Source organism: Lepidochelys kempii, chromosome 1, assembly GCF_965140285.1.
Source record: "Lepidochelys kempii isolate rLepKem1 chromosome 1, rLepKem1.hap1, whole genome shotgun sequence".
Lineage (NCBI taxonomy): Eukaryota > Metazoa > Chordata > Testudines > Cheloniidae > Lepidochelys > Lepidochelys kempii.
Window position 1 is genome coordinate 97,765,410 of NC_136380.1, and position 27,165 is coordinate 97,792,574.

The 27,165-nt window shown below is 44.5% G+C and overlaps 1 protein-coding gene across 2 annotated transcripts in view; it reads right to left on the reverse strand.

Annotated features, from left to right (window-relative positions):
- UGGT2 (UDP-glucose glycoprotein glucosyltransferase 2) overlaps positions 1-27,165 on the reverse strand; it is a 301,267-nt gene that overhangs the window by 80,806 nt on the left and 193,296 nt on the right. For both annotated transcript variants that reach the window (XM_073348024.2, XM_073348019.2), the window contains exon 27: positions 10,224-10,413. In XM_073348024.2, the coding sequence (XP_073204125.2) occupies positions 10,224-10,413 (190 nt within the window). The remainder of the gene's footprint in view (positions 1-10,223; positions 10,414-27,165) is intronic.

Sequence of the window (27,165 nt, forward strand, 5' to 3'; positions counted from 1 at the left end):
GACCAGAAACAGGTTTCGATGGAGAGGTAAAACGGTGGTAGAGATACTAGAGATTCAAAGGGATGCATAGTTAGGGCTTTCAGAGCCCGTGGAAGATTGATCTCACCAGTAATCTGGCCAGTCTAATGGCTCTGAAGAACCTGGTTACATGACAATTCTCAGCTAGGGAGCCCAAGAATCCTCCAAACAGTATACTACTGAGGGTTGACACCTGGCATGCTTGGCTGAACTCTCTTATCCACTCCTTCTTGAAGGAAGTCCAGCATAACTGGATTCCAAGGATCTCTTGGGTTTTCTTTGTGCTTTTGACACCAAAGACTGAATTTGGTCCAGATGGAGGCTTTCAGGATGGAAGCTGTCCTAGAAGAGAGCTGAATCCCTATCACTTTGGAAGATAAGCTAAGCGTAGTTAACAGTTCCCTTTCAACAGTCAGGCTGTCAGATGAAGACAAACACTTCAGGCAAACTCACTGGTAAAGATAAACAGTAAAACAAGTTTACTGACAACAAAACAGATTTTAAGTGGTTATCAGTGATAGGCAAAAAGTCAGAGTGGCTTCCAAAATAAAATATAAGCACCGTCTAAACTTTCCACCTTATTAGACTGGGCAACATCTAAATTAAGCAGTTTTTCTCATCCCACTGGATACTGCAGTTCATATTACACAGGTTTCACCCTTGAAACCTGGGCCAGTCTCCTCTGTTGGAGTCTCCAGTCTTCCGAGTGTCCTTGTTGCTTGGAGCATAGGTTGAGGGGAGGAGAAAAGGCCAAATATGGGGCCACTGTATTCTGTTTTATACCCTTAGTCCATGTGTTCGGAGAACACAAGTCCAGGCATCTCTGATGGGCATTGCTGAGTCACCAGGCAAATATGAGCAATTCCCCTGGTGTGGCCTTGTGCAAGTGACTCATTGCATTGTAGCTCTCATTGCTGGACAATGGCTGGTGATGTCTGTTCAGCACCCACCTGGACATTGGTTACTTCCCTCGTCATTGTCTCTGGAGAGCTAGTATCTGGGTGCTTCCCAAATCCACAGCATATTTAGTGACAACCATATAACACAATTCTCATAACTTCATATGCATTATATTCCATATATATTCCATTATATATACATGGAACAGTGGGTTTAAGCAGATCATAGCCTTTCCCATGATTCCTTACAATGCATGCTTTGTATGCATTATCACAATTATATACAAATGATAAATATGGGGGTTACGGGGTGCACCCCCAAGGTATAGTATGGCACATTAGTATGTGGTGTAACCTCCTCCTCTAGTCTCCTCAGGAGGTTCTGAAGCTCTAGAGAGGGAGAATGGTATAGGAGAATGCCTTGCTGAGATCGTAGTTGGTCATACCATGAGGGTTGAGGTCCAGACCAAGGATAGATCTGGGTTGGTTGTGGTAGGAAGCACAGTAAGAGTGATGGGAGAGGCTCTCCTCCTTTTCACTATCCAACTCTCCACTGGAAAATGGTGGAGCCAATACGGAGACCGGAGGTGCACTGCTCAATGCCGGTGGTGATTTCTGGGCACAAGATGTGCCCAGTGCCGATTAGAAGAGACTCTGGTACCTCAGAGAATTTAAATTCCACCAGTGCCCAGTGTCACAGTAATTGGTACTGTCAGTGGTTACCAATATTTAGCTGGCGGTACCGAGCTAGCTGGTGACGGTGGCACTAAGCAATCTGATGACGGTTGCCCTACAGTCATTGGTACCGAGGGCATCTGTACTGATGCTGTCTTCCAGGAGGCGGCACAGTCTCCAATCCTGTCCCTGACGGGTGGTACCACTGCTTTGATGCCTGTGCCCATAGCGTCCTTAGGTGTACCAGCAGTATCTGTTGCACTGGACCCACATGATCTGTGGGTACTGTACTTAGATGCTGTCATAAATATAAAGGGAAGGGTAACCAACTTTCTGTATACAGTGCTATAAAATCCCTCCTGGCCAGAGGCAAGATAATTTCACCTGTGAAGGGTAAGAAGCTAAGGTAACCTCGCTGGCATCTGACCCAAAATGACCAATGAGAGGACAAGAAACTTTCAAATCTGGAGGGGGGGACAAAAGGTTTTGTCTGTCAGTGCGATACCTTTGCCGGGAACAGATCAAGGATGCAAGCCTTCCAACTTCTGTAAAGTTAGTAAGTAATCTAGCTAGAAAATGAGTTAGCTCTTCTTTTGGTTTTTTGGGCTTGTGAAATTCGCTGTGTTGGAGGGAATGTGTGTTCCTGTTTTTGTGTCTTTTTGTAACTTAAGGTTTTGCCTAGAGAGATACTCTATGTTTTGAATCTGATTACCCTGTTAAGTATTTACCATCCAGATTTTACAGAGGTGATTCTTTTACCTTTTCTTTAAATAAAATTCTTCTTTTAAGAACCTGATTGATTTTTCATTGTTCTTAAAATCCAAGAGTTTGGGTCTGTGTTCACCTGTACCAATTGTTGAGGATATTATTAGCAAGCCTTCCCCAGGAAAGCGGGGGTAGGGCTTGGGGGGATATTTTGGGGGAAGACGTCTCCAAGTGGTCTCTTTCTCTGTTCTTTGTTTAAATCACTTGGTGGTGGCAGTGTACCAGGTTTCTAACTTAAGCTGGTTCCCAAGGCAAGAAAGAAATCTGTGCCTTGGGGAAGTTTTAACCTAAGCTGGTAAGAATAAGCTTAGAGGGTCTTTCATGCAGATCCCCACATCTGTACCCTAGAGTTCAGAGTGGGGAAGGAACCTTGACAGATGCCTTTGGTGCTATTGGTACCAATGAGACAAAATGTGCTGGGGACCTCCTCTGTCTGATTCTGGGCTCACTATGAGGGCTCAAAGATCTCTTTTTGGAAGCTTTATGTGGGGAGTTCGAGTATTTATTCCTTGGATCACTGGCCTTGGAGCGGAAGGCTGCGGAAAGACACACGTTGCCTGAGAGATTCTGGGTGCAGGTCAGTCGCAGACTGAAGAGCTCCCTCCATGAGGAGCAGCTTTAGTTTCAGTTCCTGGTGTTTCTGGGATCTGGTTTTAGATGCTGACAGAAAGTACATTTCTGTGGAATGTGGCCCTCCCTGAGGTAATGGACACAGTGTGAATGCCTGTCCGTTACCGGAATGGACTCGTTGCTGGAGAAGCACCACTTAAACCTGGGTGAACTGGACATGCCCCTTACTGTATAGGGGAAAAATAAGGGTAAAGCAAAAACGTATTTTTTTTTTTTTTACAGAGGGAAGAGACAAAACAGAAAAAATCTGAGACTGAGAAGAAAAACACAAACTAGTTAAGAAGGAATTTCTAAAGAGTCAAGTATCCGTGAATGGATTGCTAATTGCTCCATCTCTAGCAGAGGTGGTTGAGAAAGTACTGAAGGTGGTTTGCCCATGCAGTGCTAATTAGTCTCAAGGCAGAGCACGAGGAGGGGAGAACACATGTGGGACGAACGGACAGTGCTACCAGAGATCTCCGATCAGAAGCGCAGGGACACACGTACACCTACAGTGGAGCAGCCATAAGGGCACTACTCAAAGAATTTCTTACTTCCCTAGAAAATGTGCAGGAAATGGCCCAACTTGATTATCATGCACATTGTGTAGAGAGTTGTCACTTTGGATGGGCTATTACCAGCAAGAGAGTGAATTTGTGTGTGTGGGGGGGTGGAGGGTGAGAAAACCTGGATTTATGCTGGAAATGGCCCAACCTGATGATCACTTTAGATAAGCTATTACCAGCAGGACAGTGGGGTGGGAGGAGGTATTGTTTCATATTCTCTGTGTGTATATAAAGTCTGCTGCAGTTTCCACGGTATGCATCCGATGAAGTGAGCTGTAGCTCACGAAAGCTCATGCTCAAATAAATTGGTTAGTCTCTAAGGTGCCACAAGTACTCCTTTTCTTTTTGCGAATACAGACTAACACAGCTGTTACTCTGAAATTTATCTTTGAAAAAGACTGTGTATGATGGGTCTGCCATGAGCATGCCCAATTCTCCCACCTGTCTGGCAGATGTAAACACCACACGGAATGCTACTTTCATAGAAAGATGCAATAAAGAACATGTTGCTCTGGATTCAAATGGAGGGCTGGTGAGGATTCAAAGGACTAGGTTGGGGTCCCATGATGGTGTAGGGTTTCTCACTCAGGGTAGAGGCTGTTGAGGGCTTGGAAGAAACTTTTGGTGAGTGAATATGGGTAATTTGTCTACTTTGTGGTGAAATGCTATGATAGTGGAGAGATGCTCCCTAATCAAGCCCATGAAAAGGCCTGATTTTTTAAGTCGTAATAAGTAGTCCAGTATTAGGAGTAAAGGGGCTGAGATTGCTGCGATTTGTTTTTGTTGGCTCTCTGCATCAAATTGTTTCCATTTGCGCAGGTAGATGGAATGGGTGGTTGTTCTGTGGCTATGTAGCAAAATGTTTTTTTACTTCATTTGAACATGTTATTTCAGATCCCTTGAGCCATGGAGTAGCCATGCTTTGAGATGAAGTCTTTGCAGACATGGATGAAGAATGTGACCAGCGTCCTGGGACAGAAGATGAGGCAGAAGCGATAGCATACGTGGTGGGCATACCAAAAGCTTGAGAAGGTAAAGATACCAGGCTTGGTGAGGCTACATGGGGGCTAGAATTACCCTGGGGTTGTCCTGTCTGATCTTGTAGATCACCATCCAAGAGAGGGGTGGACGGGAAACACATACAGGAGAGGAGCGCTCTACTTCACAAGGGAGGCGTTGCCCAGAGAGTGGTGACCAAGTCTTGCCCTGGAGCAGAACTGTGGACATTTGGTGTTTTGTGCCATTGAGAGGAGGTCTATCATTGGGAATCCCCAATGCTTGAAAACGTTTCGGAGCATGTGTGTGTCCAATTCCTACTCGGAATCCTGGGAGAAATTCCTGCTTTATATATTTGCTGTGGTGTTCTGGCAGCCAGGTAGGTATTGTGCTGTAAGGTGGATATTGCATCTGATGCACCATTGCCATTGTCTCATACGCCTTCACAGATGTTGTCTGGTTGTGTCCACCAGAGCAGGGAGTCTTTTAGCGTGACTGATATTGCAAAGCGCTTGTGGGACGTAAGCTGAGAGGAGTCAGGCTTGTAGGCGCCACATATGGAGTCTTCCATGCCTGATGACATACTTTGTGGAGGCCATAGAGCCTAGTAGTTGCAGGAACATCCTGGCGGTGACTTGTGAACTGATTCATACCATGGAAATCAGATTGGTTAAGGCGAGGAATCGTCATGGAAGAGAGGCCGTCGCCTCAGGAGAATTGAGGTAGGCTCCAATGAACTCTATTTTTTGTACTGGTGTCCGTGTAGATTTGTACTGGTGTCCGTGTAGATTTTTGTGCATTTATTTGGAGGCCTAACCTCCTAAAGAGTGCAAGCGTCTGTTCTGTGGACTCTAGCGCCGCTTGCTGTGTCAGTGCTTTCAGCAGACAATTGTTTAAGTACAGAAATATCATAATTCCTTTTCTGCGTAGGCAGGCAGCACAGCGGCAAGGACCTTCGAAAAAACTCGAGGAGCAGTGGTTAGGCCAAAAGGTAGGCCTTTATATTGCAAATGGCCCTGTTCTACTGCTTATCAGAGAAATCGCCAATGTGAAGGACGGATGGTTATATGAAAATATGCACCTTGGAGGCTGCAGGCTGAGAACCAGTTCCCCCTTTCTAGTGCTGGGATTACGGTGGTTAGTGTGACTATCTTGAAGTATTGTGCTTTTACGAACTCGCTTTGATGCTGGAGATCGAGAATGGGTCTCCATCCTCCTGTTTTTTTCTGCATGGGAAAGTGAGTAGAACCCCTTCACTCTGTATTTTGTGAGTACCAGTTCTACTGCTCCTAGATTCATGAGATGGGCTACCTCTTGTCACAGTAGATGTTTGTGAGAAGGGTCCCCTGAAGATGGACGGGGAGGGAGAGTAGGTAGAGGGGATGAAAGTAAATGGATATCCTATTTTGATTATCTCCAATACCCATCTGTCTTTTGTGGTGGAGTGCCCAATTGGGTAAAATGGGATAAGACGGTCTGAAAATGTCTGAGAGATGGAAATGGGTTCCAGCGCTGAAAGATGTGGCGTTCTTGGGCCCTCGACCAATACATCAAACTTGCTGTCTGGAGGATGGTTGGTGGGACATGGCAGCTTGAAGTGGAGGCTGTCATCTCCTTGAAGGCCTATATTTATGTCCCTGAGGTTCATACTGCCTATTTGGTTGTGTATATGGTGTAGATCAGAACCTTTGTGGGTTGTAATATTTGCTGTCTTCTCTTGTTCCTAGGGGTATAAATACCCAGGGCCTTCAGTGTTGTCCTTGAGAGTGAGTAGAGATTCATCAGTTTTGGCCACAAAGAGTTTAGATCCGTCAAACAGAAGATCTTGAACAGTCGATTACACCTTTCTGAGAATGCCAGAGAGATACAACCAAGAAGCTCTCCTCATTACTATTGCAGTAGCTGTAGAGCATGCTCCCATGTCTGGCAATCAGTTGTCCCTCAGAGGTGAGGTGATCTGAACAGTTCATTTTTTTCCTCTGGGAGAAATTCAATAAAATCTGCTAACTTTACATAATTCATGTGGTCGTATTTTGCAAGTAGTGCTTCATAGATGGCGATTTGAAGATGGAGCGTCACAAAAGAATAAGCCTTATATGGCCAAAGAGGTCAAGCCTCTTCCAGTCCTTGTCATATGATGTATTTTCGGAGAATGGTTGTCTGCCCTATTTGTGGACCGCATCCACAACTAAAGAATTCGGTGTGGAGTGGGAAAAGAGGAAGTTGCCAGGGTTCCTTCCCCACTCTGAACTCTACGGTACAGATGTGGGGACCCACATGAAAGACCCCCTAAGCTTATTTCTATCAGTTTAGGTTAAAACTTCCCCAAGGCACAAAGTCCTAGCCCTTGGATTAGGTAAAATGCTGCCACCACCAAGTGTTTTAGACAAAGAACAGGGAAAGGACCACCTTTAGTTCCTATTTCCCCAAAATATCCCCCCAAGCCCTTACACCCCCTTTCCTGGGGAGGCTTGAGAATAAAAAAGATGAGCACAAACCCTTTGGATTTTTAAGACCCAAAAAACGCAATCAAATTCTTAAAAATCAGAACTTTATTAGAAGAACAAAAAAAAAAAAAGATAAGAGAACTACTCTATAAGATCAGAATGGAAGATAATCTTACAGGCAGTCAGATTCAAAACATAGAGAATCCCTCTATGCAAAACCTTTAGTTACAAAAAGTCACAAAAACAGGAATACACATTTCCTCCAGCACAGCGAATTTACAAGCCAAAACAAAGAAAAACCTAATGCATTTTCTAGCTGGATTACTTACTAACTTTACAGGAGTTGAAGGGCTTGCATCCTTGATCTGTTCCTAGCAAAGGTATCACACAGACAGACAAAAAACTCTTCCCCCTCTCCAGATGTGAAAGTATCTTGTCCCCTCATTGGTCATTTTGGGTCAAGTGCCAGCGAGGTTACCTTAGCTTCTTAACCCTTTACAGGTGAAAGGATTTTGCCTCTGGCCAGGAGGGATTTTATAGCACTGTATACAGAAAGGTGGTGACTCTTCCCTTTATATTAATGACAGAAGTCTATGCCCTTTGATGGCACGTAGTATTTTCTGTCAGACCTCTGACAATTTGATGGAATCATTTCAGGGGTCTGCCAAATCAACCTAACAGGTTCCATGATGGCATCATTCATGGGTAGGGCGATTTCAGATAAAGTCAATGTCTGCAGTGGAGAAGCTTGTGTTGTGCTTCTTGGAGTTCTTCTAGGGAGATGTCCAAGGAACTTGTGACCCTCCTATAGAGGTCTTAAAATTGTTTAAAGTTGTCCCCAACATTAGGAGAAGGGGCATGATGGTGTCATCAGTAGAAGATGAAGAGAAGTGGATGGTAGGTCCAACTTCCTGGTCAGAAGGTTCTTTCTATTCTGCAGGTACATCCTCAGGAGACAGACAGTCCCAGTACTGACAGCAATGGTGATTGATTGTGCTCTCCCTGAGTGGGCTGGGAGGTTTACAGTGGTAAGAGGGATGTGTCATCCCTGGGGTCCAATACAGCCACTGTGGCGGAGTTATCCATGTTATCCAGAGATACCTGTACCATTGGGGTTCTTTGGCCTCAGTATGATAACCTATGTGTGATGGGGAATGCCCAGCCAGATTGTCAATGGGAGAAGAGAGGTGGAGGAATAAATCTCCCTGTCATCATTATCATCCTCGTTACTTGAAGAGGGGGAGCTGAGCGAGGTGGAGTGGAAAGGTGACTCGGAACTGATCAAGCCGAGGTGATGTCAGTGCCAAAGACAGGTGATTTAGGCATTGAGGAGACAGCCAAAACCTTTTGTAGCAAAAATTGACTCACTATTGCCAGTACCACTGAGGTAATAGCAGTTGGTGCCGCTGATTGTGAGGTCGATATTGGTACAGGAGTGTGCGACAGTTGCAGTATATCGCTAGTAGGTGGCAGCCTTCTTGCAGTTGCAAGGAGCTGCTGGGTGCCGGGTGTCTGGTCAGCTCTGGCAGTGCCAAGGCATGGGGTTTCATTTTCCCCTTACTGCCTGCGTCAGAGCTGGCTCGTTTAGAATCCTTAGCTCTCAGGGTACCGAAGTGTGCTGCTACCTCAGTTGTAGAGGCTGATGGTGTGGTTAGTACTGACTGAGAATGCGAGTAGGGGGAACATCTTTTCCTGGCTGTTTCCCAAGTCGGTGAAGCCACAGGATGCTTTTTCGCCACCTTTACAGCTGGATGGTCTGCTGTCTGAGCCTTAGAAAAAGAGCCTCTATCAGAGGCTGCCATAGGTGACTTCTGTCCCGAGGGGGTCTTTGCTTCTTGCTCAGACACTGGCCTGAGGGACTTCTCCATTAAGAGTTATTTCAGTTGTAAGCCCCTGGCTTTCCTGGTCCTGGCTTTTAACTTATGACAGTGCGGACACTTTTGACAAACGTGTGTCTCGCCTAGGCAGCGGACATACTGAGAGTCTCTGTCTGACACTGGTATTGACATCCTACAGGCGAGGCAGTGTTTGAAGCCCAGGGAACCAGGCATGCCTTTGCGGAGAGAATTTTGTCCCCCCACAGTTCAATAAAAACCTATTTCTACTCAAGAAAAAACAATTTTTTTTTAAGGACACGGACAAACAAAAAGGGTTGACTATTAATAAAACTAGAACTGGAGTTATTCTATGCTAAGTAAGCTCTGAGGAGCAGCTAAATGTTCCAACTCGTAGCCAAAGGCAGTAGAGAAGGAAAGGGGCCGGGGGGGTGGGGAGTGCTGGTCACACAGCACCAGATAAGCCACCTGAAGCGGCGCGAGACGGGACCGCACATGTGCAACCCAACTGGGCACTGATACCACACATCTCTAATTACAAGTGCAGGGGTGCACGAACACCTAAAGTGGAGCACCCACAGGGACATCACTTGAAGAAGAATCTACAGTTTATTTTGAAAAAAATTTGTGGTGAATACTGCTGGACAATATAAACTGTAGTAGATGTTACTCTTCCCGATATGTTTACAAATGCATACTCAACACCTCAAGTTTGAAGCCAAGTTAAAAGGAAATGAGAAACAAATTAAATATTATGCATGTGCACTACTAAACTCTACAGATTAAACTCTACAGAGATTAAAGCAGTGATTTCATGGAACAGTGCAACTGGAAAGTTGGTAGGAGAGAGAGTGTGAATTAAACAGTCTCTGTTAATGTCGGATATATGAAAATATCTTATAATCCATTTGTGAAACTGATAAAACTCAAACCCTGCAATAGTACATAATAATGAGAACAAAGAACAAAACATGGAAGATTGTGAATAGATTGGAAAATTCAAAACCCAGTTATTGTCAGATGATGAAGCTAAAATTAAATACTCAAAAAAGGAAAGGAAAGGCTAACATATGGAATGCCTACTTCACTGTTTCAAGCCTAACTCAAGAAGATGTGCACTTTCATAAATATACTATTGTTTCAACATATAAAACATATAAAACTGTACTGCAATTATACACTAATAATTTTGCTATTTTTGTATAATTTATTGCTTAATTCTTAGCGTTTTGTTTATTTTATAAAGAAAAGAAGGCTGCGGAGAGGTTTTGATGGGAGAAGATGGGATTTAAAAGGGAGGAAGATTAACAAAATAATTCACTGAAATATTAAGCATTTATGCAAAATTATTACTGGTTTCTGCTTATATGATCCAACTATAGTTTTCAGAGGTGTTCAGAAATTACTACTTACATCCTGTAAATGAATGTTATCGAGATCATAAGAACTGTTTACTGCTTCAACCAACCAGCTTTCAGGAATGATCATGTTTAGAGTCAAAAGTAGTGTTTCTGGCATCTCTAGGAACTTTGCCACAGGTCCAGAAGGAAAGAGGTTATTGGCCCCAGAGGTCAGTTCTGGCTCCAGAACAAAACGATAAAAGCTGTTGACAATAAGTACATCAAAAGATTACATATTATACAATATGCAGGCTGAGCTTTAAATACAAGAAAGTTCTTGTAAAAAAACATGTTATAACACAGTGAACATTCTGAATCCATTTAATTAATATATGAACGATGCTTGAAGGTATGGCAGCTCCATGTATCTATGAGATGTGTTCATGTAATACCTACCATTTAACACATGGGCTAATGAGTAGGCATGGGAGGAATACTCCTCCTCTCACTCATTCTGGCTTGGGAGAGTGAAGATCCCTCTCCTTCCACGATCTCAGTGGTTGGTAAAGTGATGACCCGAGAGAGAATCTGAAGTGAGAGCAGTAGGAATAGTCTGGCTGTGGAGTTTCTTGGCCTCCCAGAATTCCTGCCAGCAGGTAAAGTAGCAGCAGCACCTGACAGAAGAAGATGATCTCCAGGGAAGACATCCTTGTCACTAGCTCCAACAGAAGAAGGGGCACAGATGAGAGGAGAAACGTCTCCCATCCTACCAACTACAGTCCAGAAAGAACAGATCATAGGAGCAACAAAATGGAACTGTTGGCTTTCTTTCCCCTGCTGTTACTCCAGAAAAGGAGGATAACAGAGAAGAACAGAAAAAGGAAATGGAAAAACTAGAGGCAGAGGACAAATGGGAGATTTCTATGGAGGAAGGGGGAAATTTTATCATGGGGAAAAGTAGAAAACTAAGAAAAAAAGGCAGAGAGACTGGAAAAAGTAGTGTCATAAAGGAAGGAAAAGAAAGATGTGAGACTTAGTAGGTCAAAGATATTTAAATTTTTGTATATAAAGTCTAGTGTCAAAGCAATGCAATTAAATACGCACTAATGTTGGATTCAGATGTCAGGATTGTGACCGGTGAAATGGGGCTTGGGAGGCAGGATTTCAGATGAAAGACAACACAGGATACCAGGATTCTTATGGGTGCTAATGCGCTGCTGTTTGAGATGTTGGGGCCCCACTGATTTTGATGGCTTTAGTGCATTTTTTAAATATATATTTAATAGAACATAACTTGCCTCTACCAAATCACAATTAAATATTTAGTAATATTTCGGAGAGGCGGGGAAGGGAAGAAGAAGAGGGCAAGCATAAAAAATATAACTTCCAAACTACCTTAAAATTTTATAGAATACAGGAAACTGCATTAGGTATTTCAAAATTTTCCAGGGTTAAGAATTCCTGGACCTTCCATTTTTTAATTTATTGTATTTACATCAAAATAGATTCTCCTTCCAGGTCAAACCTAAGTGATAGGCATGGCTATCGTCATAAACATGTGCTTTGGCTTGGATGTTTCGGACCTCTTGGAGGCAAGGAATACTTTCCTGACATTTGTTCTCTTCATACCCATCCACTTCCCCTTGTTGCATTCCAGTATTACACATTACTGAGACCCCCATCACAATAACTACCACAATTTTGAGTCCCACCTCTTGTTTTGATTTACTTTAACTACTGCTCTACCAGAGGTGTGTGAGAAGTCTTAAGAAATCTAGTTGGTCAGCCAGTAGCATAAAATGATTAATGTGAATTCAAAAGGTCAGGGTCAAACACATAGTGTACATAAAAGAATTAGAAATTTCTTATCTGATAATTTTCAGGTAGCAGCTTCTCTTTGCATTCATCACTAACGGCTAATCCCCCTCACCTATGGAATTTGGAGGCTGTCAAATGTTGTTGTTGGACACTCCAGGACTAGGCACTGCCCTTCATCTCAGGCCTCCAGAGGAGTTCTTCCAAAGCTGTAGAAGCTCTCCAGTAACTGATTATTAGTATTAAGACAACAACTTGACAATGTATTAATTAATCCCAAAACAATTATATGTCTAATTCTCCCTTTAGAGAAAAATATCAATTTATATTCTGGTTATTTACCAGATTACCAGGGTGGGTTGAATGAGAAGATATTAACAGAAAGAAAATGAACAGGTAAGAAATTTCTCATTCTGTTGTCCTGCCTATCTCCTCATTCATCTCTAATGGGAAGTATCAAGCAGTGAATTTACTGAAGTAGTGGGGAAAGGATAAGAAGAGTTTCAATTATTATAATGAACTAATAGGCAGCAAGGGAGATTTCACTGATACAAAGCATGTGGTAAATAACTCAGTTGCACCTTCCTACCAAAGGGTGCTTCTGAAGAGGAATGGAATCTTACTTTGAAAAACTTTCTCAGATGAGGGTCGTACACTTTTCCCCTACTGCCCCCATAGGTACTTCTGGGAATATTTTCCCAGATGCCTAGCAGGCCAACTGGTACAGGATTTTCACATCTTGCCTGGAGAAATTGCAGCCCATTTATACCACAACATTCCAAAGAAGTGCCAAGGGTTAGAACAAAATGATAGGAGAATTATTTCCCAGGAATTATGGGAAGATTAACTAACCTTAAACAGAAAAGTTTCTGGAGCTATAAGTATAACCTTCTCCTCCTGACAACAGCAGTGTAGTTCTTGTATAGATAGGGGAACTAATTCCAAAACTTGCCTTAGGGAGGTAATGGCAACTGCCACATGCTTGTGTAATCTGTCATTTTGACTAATCTTGCCATCTGATGATACTGGAATGGAGAGTCTGACATGCCTACCTATGGAATGCTAGTAGGATTGGTACCCACATTTTTATCATGGTTTGTTGTAGGACTCCAATCAACCATTCTGGATAAACTCTAGAATAGCTGAAATCACCAGAACTTTGTGATTATGATTATATATATTGTGGCCTTTTCTTTTTATATATGCAATGTGGGTTCCCAGGCAATCTAGTAAGTCCAAAGTCCTTTCTGGGCCAGTGGAGGACTAGCAAGAGGACTTCAAACTCTTACTTTTCTTCTCTTATGTATCCTTTACGTGAACTGACTTGAAAGATAGCTGATTCTTCTCTGCCCAAGACATTATTTTCATTTTTGTGGCGAAGCTTTGACTCCCTGTTTTTGAAGGGATATCAACACTCATGCCTCAGTTATAAGCCAATCTCATGTATCTAATAATGCTTGAAATGAAAGAGATTTTATTAACGAGCTCCTTGCAAACCACTTGTATCCTGTAATGGAACAGTCCTGGGGTGGTGGTGGGGAGTTGGGTGGTGCATGTGTGGTGCTTCCCTTGGCTATTTATAGGGAAGAGGTACTATTCATCCTGGCCTGGGGATTATTCAGATGAGGCAGGTTACTGGTACAAATACCTCAATTGTGGAAGTAGCTCTCTAGACATCCCTGGGAGCCTGAAAAGTTGCCTGCGCACTACACAGGCTGGCTAGCACCCTAGTAAGCACTATATGAGCAACCTAGTATGACTCACTAAATCAGTATCATTTTGAACATGAGAAGGGATTTCTCAGTTACTCCTCTGTAATCCCATGATGTCTCAGCTTTGCAGGGAGGGGAAACCTTATGAGCCTCTGATCTGGTCACAGACTGCCTGAAGTGCTCCTAAGGCTATAATGTGGAGCCAGCCTATGCAGTGGAGAAAGGTTGGAGAGAAAGACCCTTTTCCTGCCTTTCAGACTCTCTCTGACTGATGATCAGAAGGTACAATTCCCATTGCACTGTGCCTCAAATCTGAGTCCCTTTCCCTGGCAGAGCAAGGGTCCTTGGGCTGAAAGCTGTGCATAGTGCTGTACATGGGAGAAAAGCTCCATAAAACACTTCCTCAGGGAGTGGAAGGCAAATGAAAAGGGGTTTACTTCCTGATTTTCACACCACTTGTTCAGTAATAATATTAATTGTTGCCTTGCAAAGGTGCTTTGCTTCTCTGGGACCCTGAATTTCTGGGGTTTGCAATGTACCAGAACTGGGACATATACTGGGGATGGTAAATTACCTAAGTTGATACCTACAAAACCTTTCTACAGTGACAAATCACTGAAAGAATGGTTAAAGTCCATCTTGGCTCTGGGGGCAAAATTCAGAAAATGTCTTAAAAAAGGTAAAAGAAATCTCAACAGCTCCAGTTTTTAAGTACTACAATGGGCACAAACCCACAATGGTCAGTGCGGATGCAATCAGCTATGGCCTAGGTAGTGTATTGTCTCATTTTATTCTCACACACTTACAGGAGCTGAAAAATGATATGCACAGACTGAAAATGAGTGCCTAGCAAGCATATGGGCATGTGAGCACTTTTACAGATGTGTGTGTGTGGACTGGATTCATTTACACGGATAATAGATCATAAACCGCTTGTAACCCTCATCAACAGAAAAGACCTAGATCAAGCACAACGGAGATGCCAATATCTGTTGCTAAGGAAAATCTGGTAGTAGCAGATACACTGTCACAGAGCCCAGCATCACACTCAACTACCGGTGAGCTCAAAGAGGACATAAAAGGAGTATGTGGCTGCTGTGGATACATACAGACCAATGTCACAAAAGAGACTACTCCAGCTACAAAAAGCGACCTCAGACAAACACACAACTTCAGGAAGTTGTAAGATACTTGGGCGGCTGGCCCAAGTATCTAAAAACACTAAAGAAATGACCAGTGACTACTTTGCAGTGCTTGGACAATTAAACAAGTCAAATTGATTAACGAATAAAGCCATTGAAATTTCAAATGAAATAAGAGGAGAAATCCTACACCTCATTCATGAAGGACATCAAGGATTAACTAAATGCCGGAAATGGCCCAGCCAGTCATTGTGGTGGCTTGGCATCAGCAAGGACATAAAGAATAAAGTATCTGCATGTGAACATTACAGAAAAAACAGACCAAGACAAGACAAAGAACTTTTAATAACAACACAAAGAACGTTTAATAACAACACTTCTACCAGATAGACCTTGAAAGAGACTAGCTGCAGATTTATGCGAATTTGAAGGACATCATTACCTGGTCATCATGCACTATTTTCCCAGGTATATAGAAATAATGTATTTGAAAGACACAAATATGTTGCAGTGTTATTGAGAAATTCAAGTGTACTTCACTTCAGTATTTCCGGACAAGTAGTGACAGACAATGGACCACAATTCACTGCAGCAGAATTTAAGTCATTCCAAATAAAATATAATTTTGATCATATTACTAGCAGGACACATTACCCACAAGTGACTGGAGAAGCTGGGAGAGCTGTACAGACAGCCAAGAAAATCCTGTTGAGGAAGATCCATGTCTTTCTCTTCTGAGTTGCAGATCCACACTGATAGTGGCTACTGGATATAGTCCAGCACAACTCCTGATGGGAAGACAACTCAGAAGTCCCGTTCCAGCTTTGGAAAATAACCTATTTCTAAAGTGGCCAGACACGAAGAGAGTAGACAAATTGAATAAAAAGGCTAAAAGAATTTATGAACACTTTTACAACAGACATCACACAGAGAACTGTCAGGTGTAGAACCTGGTGACCATGTTCATATAAACTGCATGGAGAAAAAGGATGGACAACTCCAGCTGCAGTAAAGAACAAGAATTCAGTGCTTGCATCATGTGTGATCGAGACCAACAGTGGAGACTTCAACAGAAACTGTCAACATCTACAGTTTGTTCCTCAGAAACAAAGCAATGACAGATGCAGAACAAGAAAATGACTCAAGGATTCCAAAGCGACCACAGCCAGTCATTGTAACTAATGAAAGGCAGATGACTAAGATGTTACACATTCAGGTCATGTAATTACAAAACCAGTACAGTTCAGAGACACTTACCAGACTGATACGTTCTGAACTTCAAAGACAGTGTGACAGTGTAAATATTGTAAATGGTAGGAATGCAGAACTTAAAAGAGCGAGATGTAATAATAGAAAGCTAAACTGTATTACACTGTTCAGCCACCAGGTGGCACTTATTTAAACAACCCTCAGCCATACTTAGCAGAGCATTAAAGGCACACAACTGGTATGTATAAGCAAGCTCTGTGATCAGTCCGTATCTGGTACAGAAGACTATGACAGGGACTTCTGGATCCTTTCTGGGGTTTTCCCTGTCTGGCCTGGATCTTTTGTGGGACTTACTCCTGAGTTGGCCCGATAGTGTTCTCCTCATTTGTAGACTCTCTCCATGAAATGCAGTAGAGTCGCAGAAAAGTCCTCAGAGCAGGGAGGGAAAAAACATGCTGCTCTGGCTCTGAGCCCCATGCCCCGGCAGCACAAGGGTCAGCTGGCTGTGAACAGACAGGGTATAATTTGCCCTCTGTATAGACTGTGCTGCTTCAGATAGGGAACAACACTTAGATTTAGCCCAGCATTTGTAGGTAGCTTTGTAGGTCTGGGGGAGGGCATGTAGAAGTGTCTCAGAAAGCAAGCTTGCAGCTGCAAATCTGGGTGGTTGAAACTGAGAAATACTTGATCCAGGATGGAGGTGGAGGAAAGATTTTAAGTTGCTATTGCATGAAAACAAATAAAAATTGAAGTTATAAAACAAATAGTCAGTAGAAACTGAATTACCAATTTGTTTTATTGCCAAGCAGAAAATTTGGAGGCCTAAACTGAATGGCAGGGTTTAATCCTGGAGGCTCCAGAAACAACACTAGACTGCCTCTGAATTTCATAGGTGGGGGCAGCAGGCATTAACCATAAATGATGAATGGAGACAGAAGCTGAGCAACAGAAAATGAGATTATGTGAAATCATATGGATAATTCATAGCAGTCTCTTCAATTGGAAATGAGCTGTGTATGTGATTGGGGAGGACATAACAAGAAATGACTGCCAGTGTATTATTACTAGCTACTGTAAAAGATTAGTATAAGATGAATATACTAAAATATTATGTGTTGATGGCTCAATCTATCAGAGAGCTAATATTTTAAGAAGATTAACAATTATATGGACTCATAAGTAGCCATTACTGAATTAATTTTGGTGAACTAAGTCGGAATTACAATGGAATTAGCTGTGCTCCGTTGTGTAGAGTAGACACATTTATTTTGGCAAAAAAAGGGCTGATTTCTTTGCAAAACTTTGTTTTTCCCCAGAACAAAAAAGTGTCGTATTTGCGATGGTGTTTAATCTAAAATATTACTGGCTAACGCTGCTACAGTTTTTGGTCATTCGGATACAGAGAAAATGACAATTACCATTGTTGAAATCAACACAAGAGATCATCAAACAATACCAATCACAGAGATTTCCCTCAGTTCTGATGTAATGTAACTGAAGGTTCTTCAAGATGCATGATCCCTATCAGTATTCCACTGAGGGTTATGCACATGTGACATGTGCCCGGAGCTTTTCAAAGTAGTATTGCTCGGCGCTCCGCACATGCACCCTTGCATTGCCTCATGGTTTCACCCAAGGCAATAAAGGGTAGGGCAGACTGTCCACATCTTCACTTCCTTCTCCACCACAGACCTACAGAGGATAAGGAGGGTGGGACTGGAATACAGATGAGTCCACACATCTTGAAGAACCTTCAGTTACAGGTTAATAACCTCCTCTTTGAGAGAGAGAGATGGTCCCTATTGTATTCCTCTGAGAGTGCGAGGAAGATGGTGGAACCGTAGACTGGAGACTGCTGAGCTGAACGGGGCATCTGTCACAGAATCATATACCAGAGCATAGTGAGAGGAAAAGGTGTGTACCGAACTTCACACGGTTGCTTCACATGTCCGCAAGGGACACGTCATGGAGCATGGTTGTTGTTGATGCTTGCACTCTCGTGGAATGGGCTTGTATCCCATCTGGTGGGGAGCACCCTGACAACAGACAGAAGTGCATAATGCACCCTGAGACCCACTTAAGTCTCCAGGTGGAAATGGCCAGTCCTTTATTTCTCTCTGCTATGGCAACAAATAGCCTGGGAAACTTCTGGAATGGCTTTGACTTTGTAGGTAAAAGGCCAGGGCCTTACGCACATTGAGGGAATGAAGCCACCATTCTTTGTTCAAGATGTGTCGTTTTGGAAAAAAGGTAGACAGATGTATGGGTTGGTTGAGGTGGAATTGAGAAATCACCTTTGGGATGCAGTCATAGTGAGACCTTGTCCTTATGGAACGTTGTGAAACTGGGGTTTCCAATTATGGCTCCCAGCTCACCAACCCTCCTCGCTGAGGCAACAGCAACAAGGAAAGTGACCTTCATGGAGAGGAGAGAGACAGGACAGAAGGCCAGTGGTTTTAAGGGAGAGGTCATTAAAAGAGGTAAGGACTAGTTTGAGGTCCCATTGGGGAGCTCTGGGCTGAATAGGTGGATATTTACATTAAAAGGGCCTTCCTGAATCGGGTGGTCAAGGGGTGGGTAAAAACTTAATGCCCTTCCCACGGGAGGATGGAAAGCACTAATGGTGGCTGCATGCACTCTGACAGAGTTGAGAATGAGTCCCAAGGTTTTCAGTTGGAGGAAACAGTCTAAGAGTATGGAGATGCTGTGACGTTCCCCTGGCGTTATCTGGACCAGTGATCTGCTAAGTCACTCCAATTCTTGACTCTGGGAGCCAGCCTTACTCTGCTGTGCTGTGAGAACCCTCACTCCTGGGCTGTTCATGCATAGCCTCTGGCAGGTAAGCTGCTCCTTGGATTGTGCAACCGAATGACACTAGCCAATGTCTCCAGTCCCAGACACCACCTTAGGAACCTCCGTCTTGCAGTGTCCAGTTATGCCCGCTGGACACAGCAACCTTATATGAGTTCGTCAATTTAATAAAGAAATTGATACATGCCAGGCTTGTTATCCCAAGGGAGTCTCTGACACGCTTCAAACCAAACGCACTGCTTGAGGTAGAATAAACAAACAGATTTATTTACCAAAAAGATACATTTTAAGTGATTATAAGTGATAGGCAAAAAGTCAGAGTGGTTACAAAAAGAAAATATAAACATGCAGTCTAAACTCTCAACCCTATTAGACTGGGTAGCAACTAGATTAAACAGTTTTTCTCACACCACTGCATGTTGCAGTCCTTAATATATAGGTTTGTTCCTTAAATCCGAACCAATCTTCTGTGTTGGGAGTCCTGTCTCCTTCTTAGTGTCTTGGTTACTTGTAGCATAGGTGGAGACAGGAGAAGGGCCCAGTATGTCCACTCTTGGGGAGCACAAGTCCAGGCATGTCTGTGTGGCATTGCTGAGTCTCTCCCAAGCAAGGTTGAGCAATTCCCCTGGTGTGGCCTCATGCAGGTGAGCTCCCTCATTGCATTGTAGCTCCCTTGCTGGACAATAGCTGTTGATGGGTTGTTTGACACCCGGCCCGGGCATTGGTTACTTTCCTTGCTGTTGCCTCTGGGGAGCTAATATCTGGCTGATTCCCCAACTTACAGCATGTTTTAGTGACCGCCATACAACACAATTCTCATAACTTCATATGCATTAATGATACACATCTATGGATAGAGAAATGACTTTCAGCAGATCATAACCTTTCCCCTGATGCCTTACAAGGCATGCTTTATACTAAGATCACGATTATACGAAAATGAAGAATATGGGGTTACAGTATGCTCCCCCAAGGTACAGAATGTCACAGCTGACCACAGCTTCAGGGGCAAGACCTTGCCGTAGGGCCTAGGAAGTGAAGCATGTCCATTTGGCCTGATAAGATCGCCTTGCGGAGTCTTTCTGGCTACTGGAGAGGACATCTTGAACTGCCAATGAGTATTCTTGTGCTAATAGAGGTGTCAATCCAAAAATCACACTGCCCTGTGTAGCATCTATGGATTGGAAGCCTAAGTCTGCTGTTGTATTGTGTCAGCCATTCCACAAACGTCCATAGCGGGAGTGAACGTTGTTTCAACATGCAGAGAAGAAGAGGGAACCAGAATTGGCAAGACCAGAACAGATCAGAATGACCACGACTCTCTCCCACCTGAGTTTGTGGAGGATAAGGGGTAGAAGTGTGTGTGGGGAAGGTGTAGTTCAGAAATGGGCAAACTACGGCCCACGGGCCACATCCAGCCCGCAGGACCGTCCTACCCAGCCCCTGAACTCCCGGCCAGGGAAGCTAGCCCCACGCCGCAGCCTCAGCTTGCTGTGCTGCCAGCGCTCTGGTCCATCGCTCCTGCCGGGCAGCACGGCAGCATGGCTGCGAGCACCTACTGCTCTGAGTGGCATGGTAAGGGAGTGGGGGTGTTGGATAAGGGGCAAAGGGTCCCGGGGGGCAGAAGTTCGGGGGGGGCAGTCAGGGGATGGGGGGGTTGGATAGGCATGAGAGTCCCAGGGGGCCTGTCAAGGGGCAAGGGTGTGGATAGGGGTTGGGGCAGTCAGGGGACAGGGAGCAGAGGAGGTTGGATTGGTGTGCCTCAGTGACCAAAGATGTCTGCGATTATTGTGTTGTGCAACTCCCATTCATGGTCGGTTGCAAAGTTCTTGCTGAAAGAATCTGCAATCACATTCTGGGTGCCAGGCATGTAGGGCGCTGACAAAAGAATATGGTGTCCGATGCACCATTCCCAGAGGCGAATTGCCTCCACTGACATCACAGCCCCCTTGTTTGTTTATGTAGTATACTGTGGTGGTGCTGTCTGACATCATGATGATGTGGTGCTAGTGGATAGCTGGTAAGAACACATGGCATGCTTTGCATACAGCCCAAAGTTTGAAAATGTTTATGGGCACCCATGCCTCTCGCGTGGACCAGGTGCCTTGTGTCATGTGATTGCCAATGTGAGCGCCCCAGTCTCACACTTATGCATCTGTTATGACTGTCATGGTTGGTGAGGGTGGGAGGAAGCACATCCCAGAGCAGATTTGTATCTGGTCCGTCTACCACTGAAGAGAAGAAATGACCTCTGGTGGAACATTGAATATGGTGTCCATGGATTGGTGCACAGGGGAATAAACTCTTTGCAGCCATAGTTACAGACTGTGAAGATTCAGGCAGGTGAAGAGTGTGACATATGTGCACTCCGCCAAGTGCCATAGGATGGAGAGACAGGTCCTGGCTGAGACCGAAGGGTTGGAGGTCATCAGGGCTATTTGGTCCAGTAGGCTCTGGAATCTGTCCTGTGGCAGATAAGCTCATGCACAGGTCAAATCGATGCAAGCTCCTATGAATTCCATGGACCAAGTAAGGTACAAAGTTGATATTTTCATATTGATGCTCACTCCTAGGGAGGAGAGGAGAAGAAGAAGATGGGACATTGATGCTTGAGCTTCCTCTTTTCCAGCAGCCATTTGTCCGGGTATGGGAAAACAAGAATTCCCTGACATTGTAGGTGAGCCGCTACCACAGAGAAAACCTTTGTAAAAACTCATGAAGCAGTGGTAAGTCCAAATGGGAGAACCCTGTATGGGAAGCATCGATGCCCTACTTGAGCCTCAGGAACCTTCTGTGGGTTGGATGTACATTGATATAGAAGTAGATGTCTGCATGTCGAGAGCCGTAAACTACATGCCTTTTTCTAGTGAGGGAAATGATGGTCGCAAGCACAACCATATGGAATTTTGGCTTGCAAATCGTGTGGTTGAGGTGTCAGAGATCCACAATCGATCTTGTAGTGAGGCGGTGTGGCCTCCCACGGACACAGAGGGAGAGGAATCCCTGGTGGGTGGAGCCAGGCTGTGTTCACCCCTCCCGCCAGAAAGTCAGTGGGCGGGTCAGGAAGTATAAAGGGAGGGTCTGGGAGCTCAGTTCTGGTGCAGCTGCCAGAGGAGCCAGATGCCTCCTGCTTGCTCACGACCTGGGAGACTGCCGAAGGGCCCTGTGGAACTGAGGACTGGCCAGAGCTGCATGCTGACCCGACCAAGGAGGAGTGGCCAGAACTACCGCAGGCCTTCTACACGGACAATCTGGAGGACACTCTACCGATCCAGGTACACCCCAAGGGGGAGTTAGGAAGTGGCCCGGGGCAGCCGATCCTAGCCTGGCTGCAGCGCTGCCGGAGATCAGGTCAGCGTGTTGCAGTCAGGATCCCTGCTGACCCAGTGGCAGATCCCTCCACCAGTGGTAGGGCCCTGGGCCAGGGTGCAGTGGAGCAGGTGGGCCTGCGTCCCCCCACCCACCCCAACCCTAGGGTGATAGTCTGCCCCTCTCTAGGCCACGGAGTCAGTGTTTGTCGGCTATCTGCAGGAGATAGAATGCCTGAACCCTTTGCTACTTGGCCCTGACCACAGACCCAAGCCTTAGCAACGTTAAACAACATCCAAGACCTACTTGTCCATTGTTATAGCTCTCTAATCTGGTAAAAAGAGTTTGAGACAATTCCCAAAAGATGTGGAGGGTAGGAGTATTGGTGTATGGAGTGGCTGACATCTCTCTAGGCACACTCAGAAATACCGCTTTCGCAATGACTGAGTGTGTTGTGCAGACATCTGCATTGCCGGAACAGGTGGACGGGCTCTGTGTAGAAGTTAGGAGTTCTATAGTGTTGGGCTGGTGGTGGGTGATAAAATGTTCTCTTTGGTGCCAGCGTATATATGCCGAAGGACTGTAAAGTGGCTCTAGAGTCTTGAGAATGTAAGGAATCATCAGTTTTCTGGTTGAAGAGATGTGATTAATCAAAAGGAAGGTCCTCAGATTGTGTTCTGCACCTCTCTCTAGGGAAACCTGAGGAGTGTAACCAGGATTCCCGCCTCATTACAATTCCAGTTGCCAATACACACGAGGACATGTCCACTGAATCAACTGTAGTCTGAAGTATGGACCTGGTGACCATCTTGCCTTCTGATAAAATTGCTTGGAATCAAATATGATCCAGTTGAGGTAGGTTCTATGTTTATAGTTTATAAAGTCATACTTGGACATCAATGCCAAGTAGTTAGAGATCTGGAACTGCAGTCCAGCCAAGAAAAAACCTTTCAACCCATGAGGTCCAGTCTCTTACCCTCCCTGTCTGCCGGGAATCGAGCATGGGTGTTTTCCTTTGGTCTGTCTGACACAGTCTGTATTACTAAGGAGTTAGGTGGAGGGTGTGAAAACAAAAAATATGACGATGGCAGGGTGCTACTAGAGAGGCCTTAATCAGCTCCTGACACTCCAGCCCCAATCAGGGGGATTGGATTGGGGCTGGGTAGATAGCCTGATGCTTGCTGGTAACTGTCCACACCTGCTAGCCTCATTAGAAGGAGCTATAAGGCTGGGAGGAAGTGAGAGCAAGGGGATCTGGGGGCGCAGAGACTAGGAGGGGAAGGTCAGGCTCAAACTGAGAGGGCAGTGGGAGTCTCCAAGTCTGTGGCCGGCTAAACTGTGGTAAAAATCCTGTATATCGTTGGAAACTGGTGGTGGGGACTTGATCACAAATAAAGAGCACGAGTGTTGCACCAGCCTGAAGTGTCCCTGAGTCTCTGAGAAGAGGGATAGAAGAGGAGCCAAACCGAAGGGGCATGGCATGCGCCCTGTTACACTGACCCTTTGTGGGGGAACATAGTACCTTTTCTCAGCCCCCTTCGGGGTTGGTGCACACGTGGCTGGGGAATGCCACATGGTGTGTGTCAGTTGAAGAATGGCATCACTGATTGGTAAGGCCACCCGTAGCAGTGCTGATGTGTGAAGAATGTCTAGTGACTGGTGCTGACAGTCTTGCACCTCTTCCAGTGGGATCACAAGAGCATTGGCAATTCTCTGTAGTTCTTGAAACTGACGATAGTCATCTGGCAGGGAGGAAGGTGTCAAGGATACAGCAGTGTCTGGAGATGATGAAGGGAATGTCTCTGGATACGCTGGTACTGGATTGATCAGTGCATCATCAAAAGCCATTTCTGAATGTCTACTGGATGAAGGGTGGGGCGGTGAAACGGGGAGTTCTCCTGAGGCAACAAGACTGTTCCGAAAGTGATGACTGGGACCATAAACTCCAATATGGCCAACTTGGTTGATCCTGCTGTTGTTGTACTTGTGCCCAAGGAGCTGGATACCAGCTTCTTGGGTAAGGCAAGGGAGAAAACTGCCATGGAGCCATCAGAACCCTCTGGTAGTCATGTTCTGGAACGGACGTGGCAGACTATGCCGAACGTCTGGGTCCTCAGATTCCGAGGAGTCGGAGTCTTGCATGAATGGCAGTGCCGATGGAGCCACCAGAATGGGATGCATTGGAGAGGTATGGTCAGCAGGAGGTAGATGTAATGCAGGATATGGTGCCCTCTGCAGAGTTGAGTGCACTGGAACAGGCAGTGACTTCACTCCTTCCAGGGTGAACAGTTCCTCAGGGCTGGAGTGCTTCTGATTCTCCCCAGAGTCTATGGTATTCAGTCTCTTGACAGGACTGGAACTGGTAAAGGCACCTGTCTCGGGACCTATAATTCAAGGGATGCCAGAAGAACCAAGGCAGGAGGGATACACGGATCCAGTGCCAGGCACGCAGAGTGGCCTCTCATCACTCTAGTGTGTCTTGCAGTGTGTAGCTCCTCTGTGGCTGGAACTTGTGGACGGTGCAACATCCTTCTTGGATTTAGAGGAAAACTTACTGCCATGCTTATGCACATGCTTCTGTGGCTGATGGCTAGGCCCCAATGTGGAGTCCGTAGCGCTGGTACTGGTGGATCCAGATGGAGGCTTCATGGTAGGGGGAGCACTTTTGGATTGCTCAGGCTGATGTATGAGGTGGGGGGTGTTCCCTGGACAGGATCTGATTTCAGAGCCATGGCTACCTCCAGGGGTTCTTCTTGAGGCAGAGAACTCTGCTTCCTGCATACAGGCAGGGAAGGAGAGGCAGATACTGCACCTGGAGGCGATGTGGGCTTCCCCCAAACAGTACAAACAGCACTGGTGTTTGTAGCTGATGGAAAGTGAATAAGGGCAGGAAGCACAGACTTTGAATCCTGGCGTCTTTAGCATAATCCACTACCTAGACATGGGAACTGGGATCGGGGAGGTTATTTGGCAGGAAAAACTGCTGAAGCGGAGTCCCAAGTCCTTAATTAAAAAAACTGCTAGGAATTACCAAAGTACAACAAAAAAACAATAAAATCCTAACTATGAATGAAAATAAGAACTGTTTTTGTAAATTTTTTTTGAAAATGTGTCACTAAGAACAAAAGGTCAACAGAAGCTCCAACTCAGACCATGTGGCAGTGAGAAGGAACTGGAGCTACAGAAGGTCCGCCTTGCCCTTTACCACCTCAGGTGAAACCATAAGGCAATACAAGGACACATGTGCGGACAGCTGAGCAATGCTACTTTGAAAAGCTCCAGGCACATGTGCATAACCCTCGGTGGAATATAGTAGGGACCATCACTTGAAGGAGGAGGAAATAATTAAAATCACAATGGACCAAACTATGTTTCACAAAGTGTTAGTCTTGAATAAAACACTGTTAAATAAAAGTATTAATATCCTTTTGAGATTTTTACTCTCTCTCCTCAAACACTTTGGACTCCCTAATAATCCATGGTAACTGACATTTTTCAAAGATCCATGTTATTAATATCTGAAAGGACTAAGTGTGACAATATATTTAAAGAAGAATCCTGGATGTCTTAAAATATCAGACAAAATTTTGGCATTCCTTATTTGTTTCACTTTTTGTATATTTAATATTTGTAGATACATTTTTGTTTGAACTTTGGTGATGGAGACTTTTCAGGCATCACAATTAAATCCTTACAAAAACAGATGCTTGATTGTTAATTCAAACCAAGAGTATTACACATTCATCACTTTTAGAACATATGTGTTAATGGGAAAACCAAAAGATGACAGGAGATTAGGCTGGAGGCAGAATATTCACCAGAAGAATGAGACCATTCTGTATATGTGAGCAAGATCAAATTGGCCTTGCAATTATGAAGCCCTACAATGACTTATTTCCTGCACAGAACCGATTTTATGCCTGAAAGAATGCACAAAAACAAGGGAATTCAAAATATTGTAACAAATTATTTAATTATTTGGTAGTGACCCAGCTTCCTGATTACTATATAAAGTTAAAGCAGAAAACAAAGAAGGGGACCTAGTTAATAGGGACTCTGACAACCGGTCTAATAAACTTCTGTTGGTGAGAGAGACAAGCTTTGGAGTACTTTAATGTTATTCTTTAGTAAAACAAAAGAACCAGAAACTCTATACCAATTAGTTACACGAAGAGAACAACTGAGTCAAGAAGACTTAAATTGGCAATCTTGCACTTCAGTTTAGGGTGGGTGAAGGAGAAGCTATTTCCAAAATGGACATTTTCCAATGACAAAATTTTCCACATGAATGATTCCATACTCAAAGTAGAAATTTCTGTAGGTTCACATGTGAAGTCTTGTCGAGGATGCAAAGTCTAGGCAGAATCCTAGCAGACCTAGAGCAGCAGACACCAATGAACTGTTAGAGGCCTTTATCTTTAGGGGAGACTCCAGTTGTAATAGGGTCTTCTTTACCCCCCGAAGTGAGTTATCATTTGGAGTGGATGTAGACAGCTATTCTTCACTTTAATCTTTCATCAGACAAGAATTAAGTGATGCTTATCAGAAGGGGGAAATGCATTTAAGAACTAGCTGAGACATTGCTTCTACCTTTTACTGTAGACCTAAAGCCACCATCTGTCAAAGTGGTGCCAACTCTAGTCTTTTTTCACCTCTGGCTCACTAGGAAACTTTGTCCCTTTCTCAGAGATGAAGACCTGGCCACACTGATCCATGAATCTGTCACCTCCAGGTTGGATTGCTGTAATTCACTGTATCTCAAACTGAATGTAAAGACAATGCACATATTCCAGCAAGTACAAAAGGTGGCTGCCCACCTTTTGCATGGCTTAGAGTGCTGTGAGCAATCAGACCCATGCTTATCCCCTTAACTAACTCCCAGTCAATTTCCACTGCAGTTTGAGGTTTTGGTCCTAATATTCAAAACAATTAATGGATCAAGCCCAGCTGCGATAAAGACTGAATTTTGAATTACAAACCACCACACCAACTGCACTCCTCCCGGACAAGGTAGATC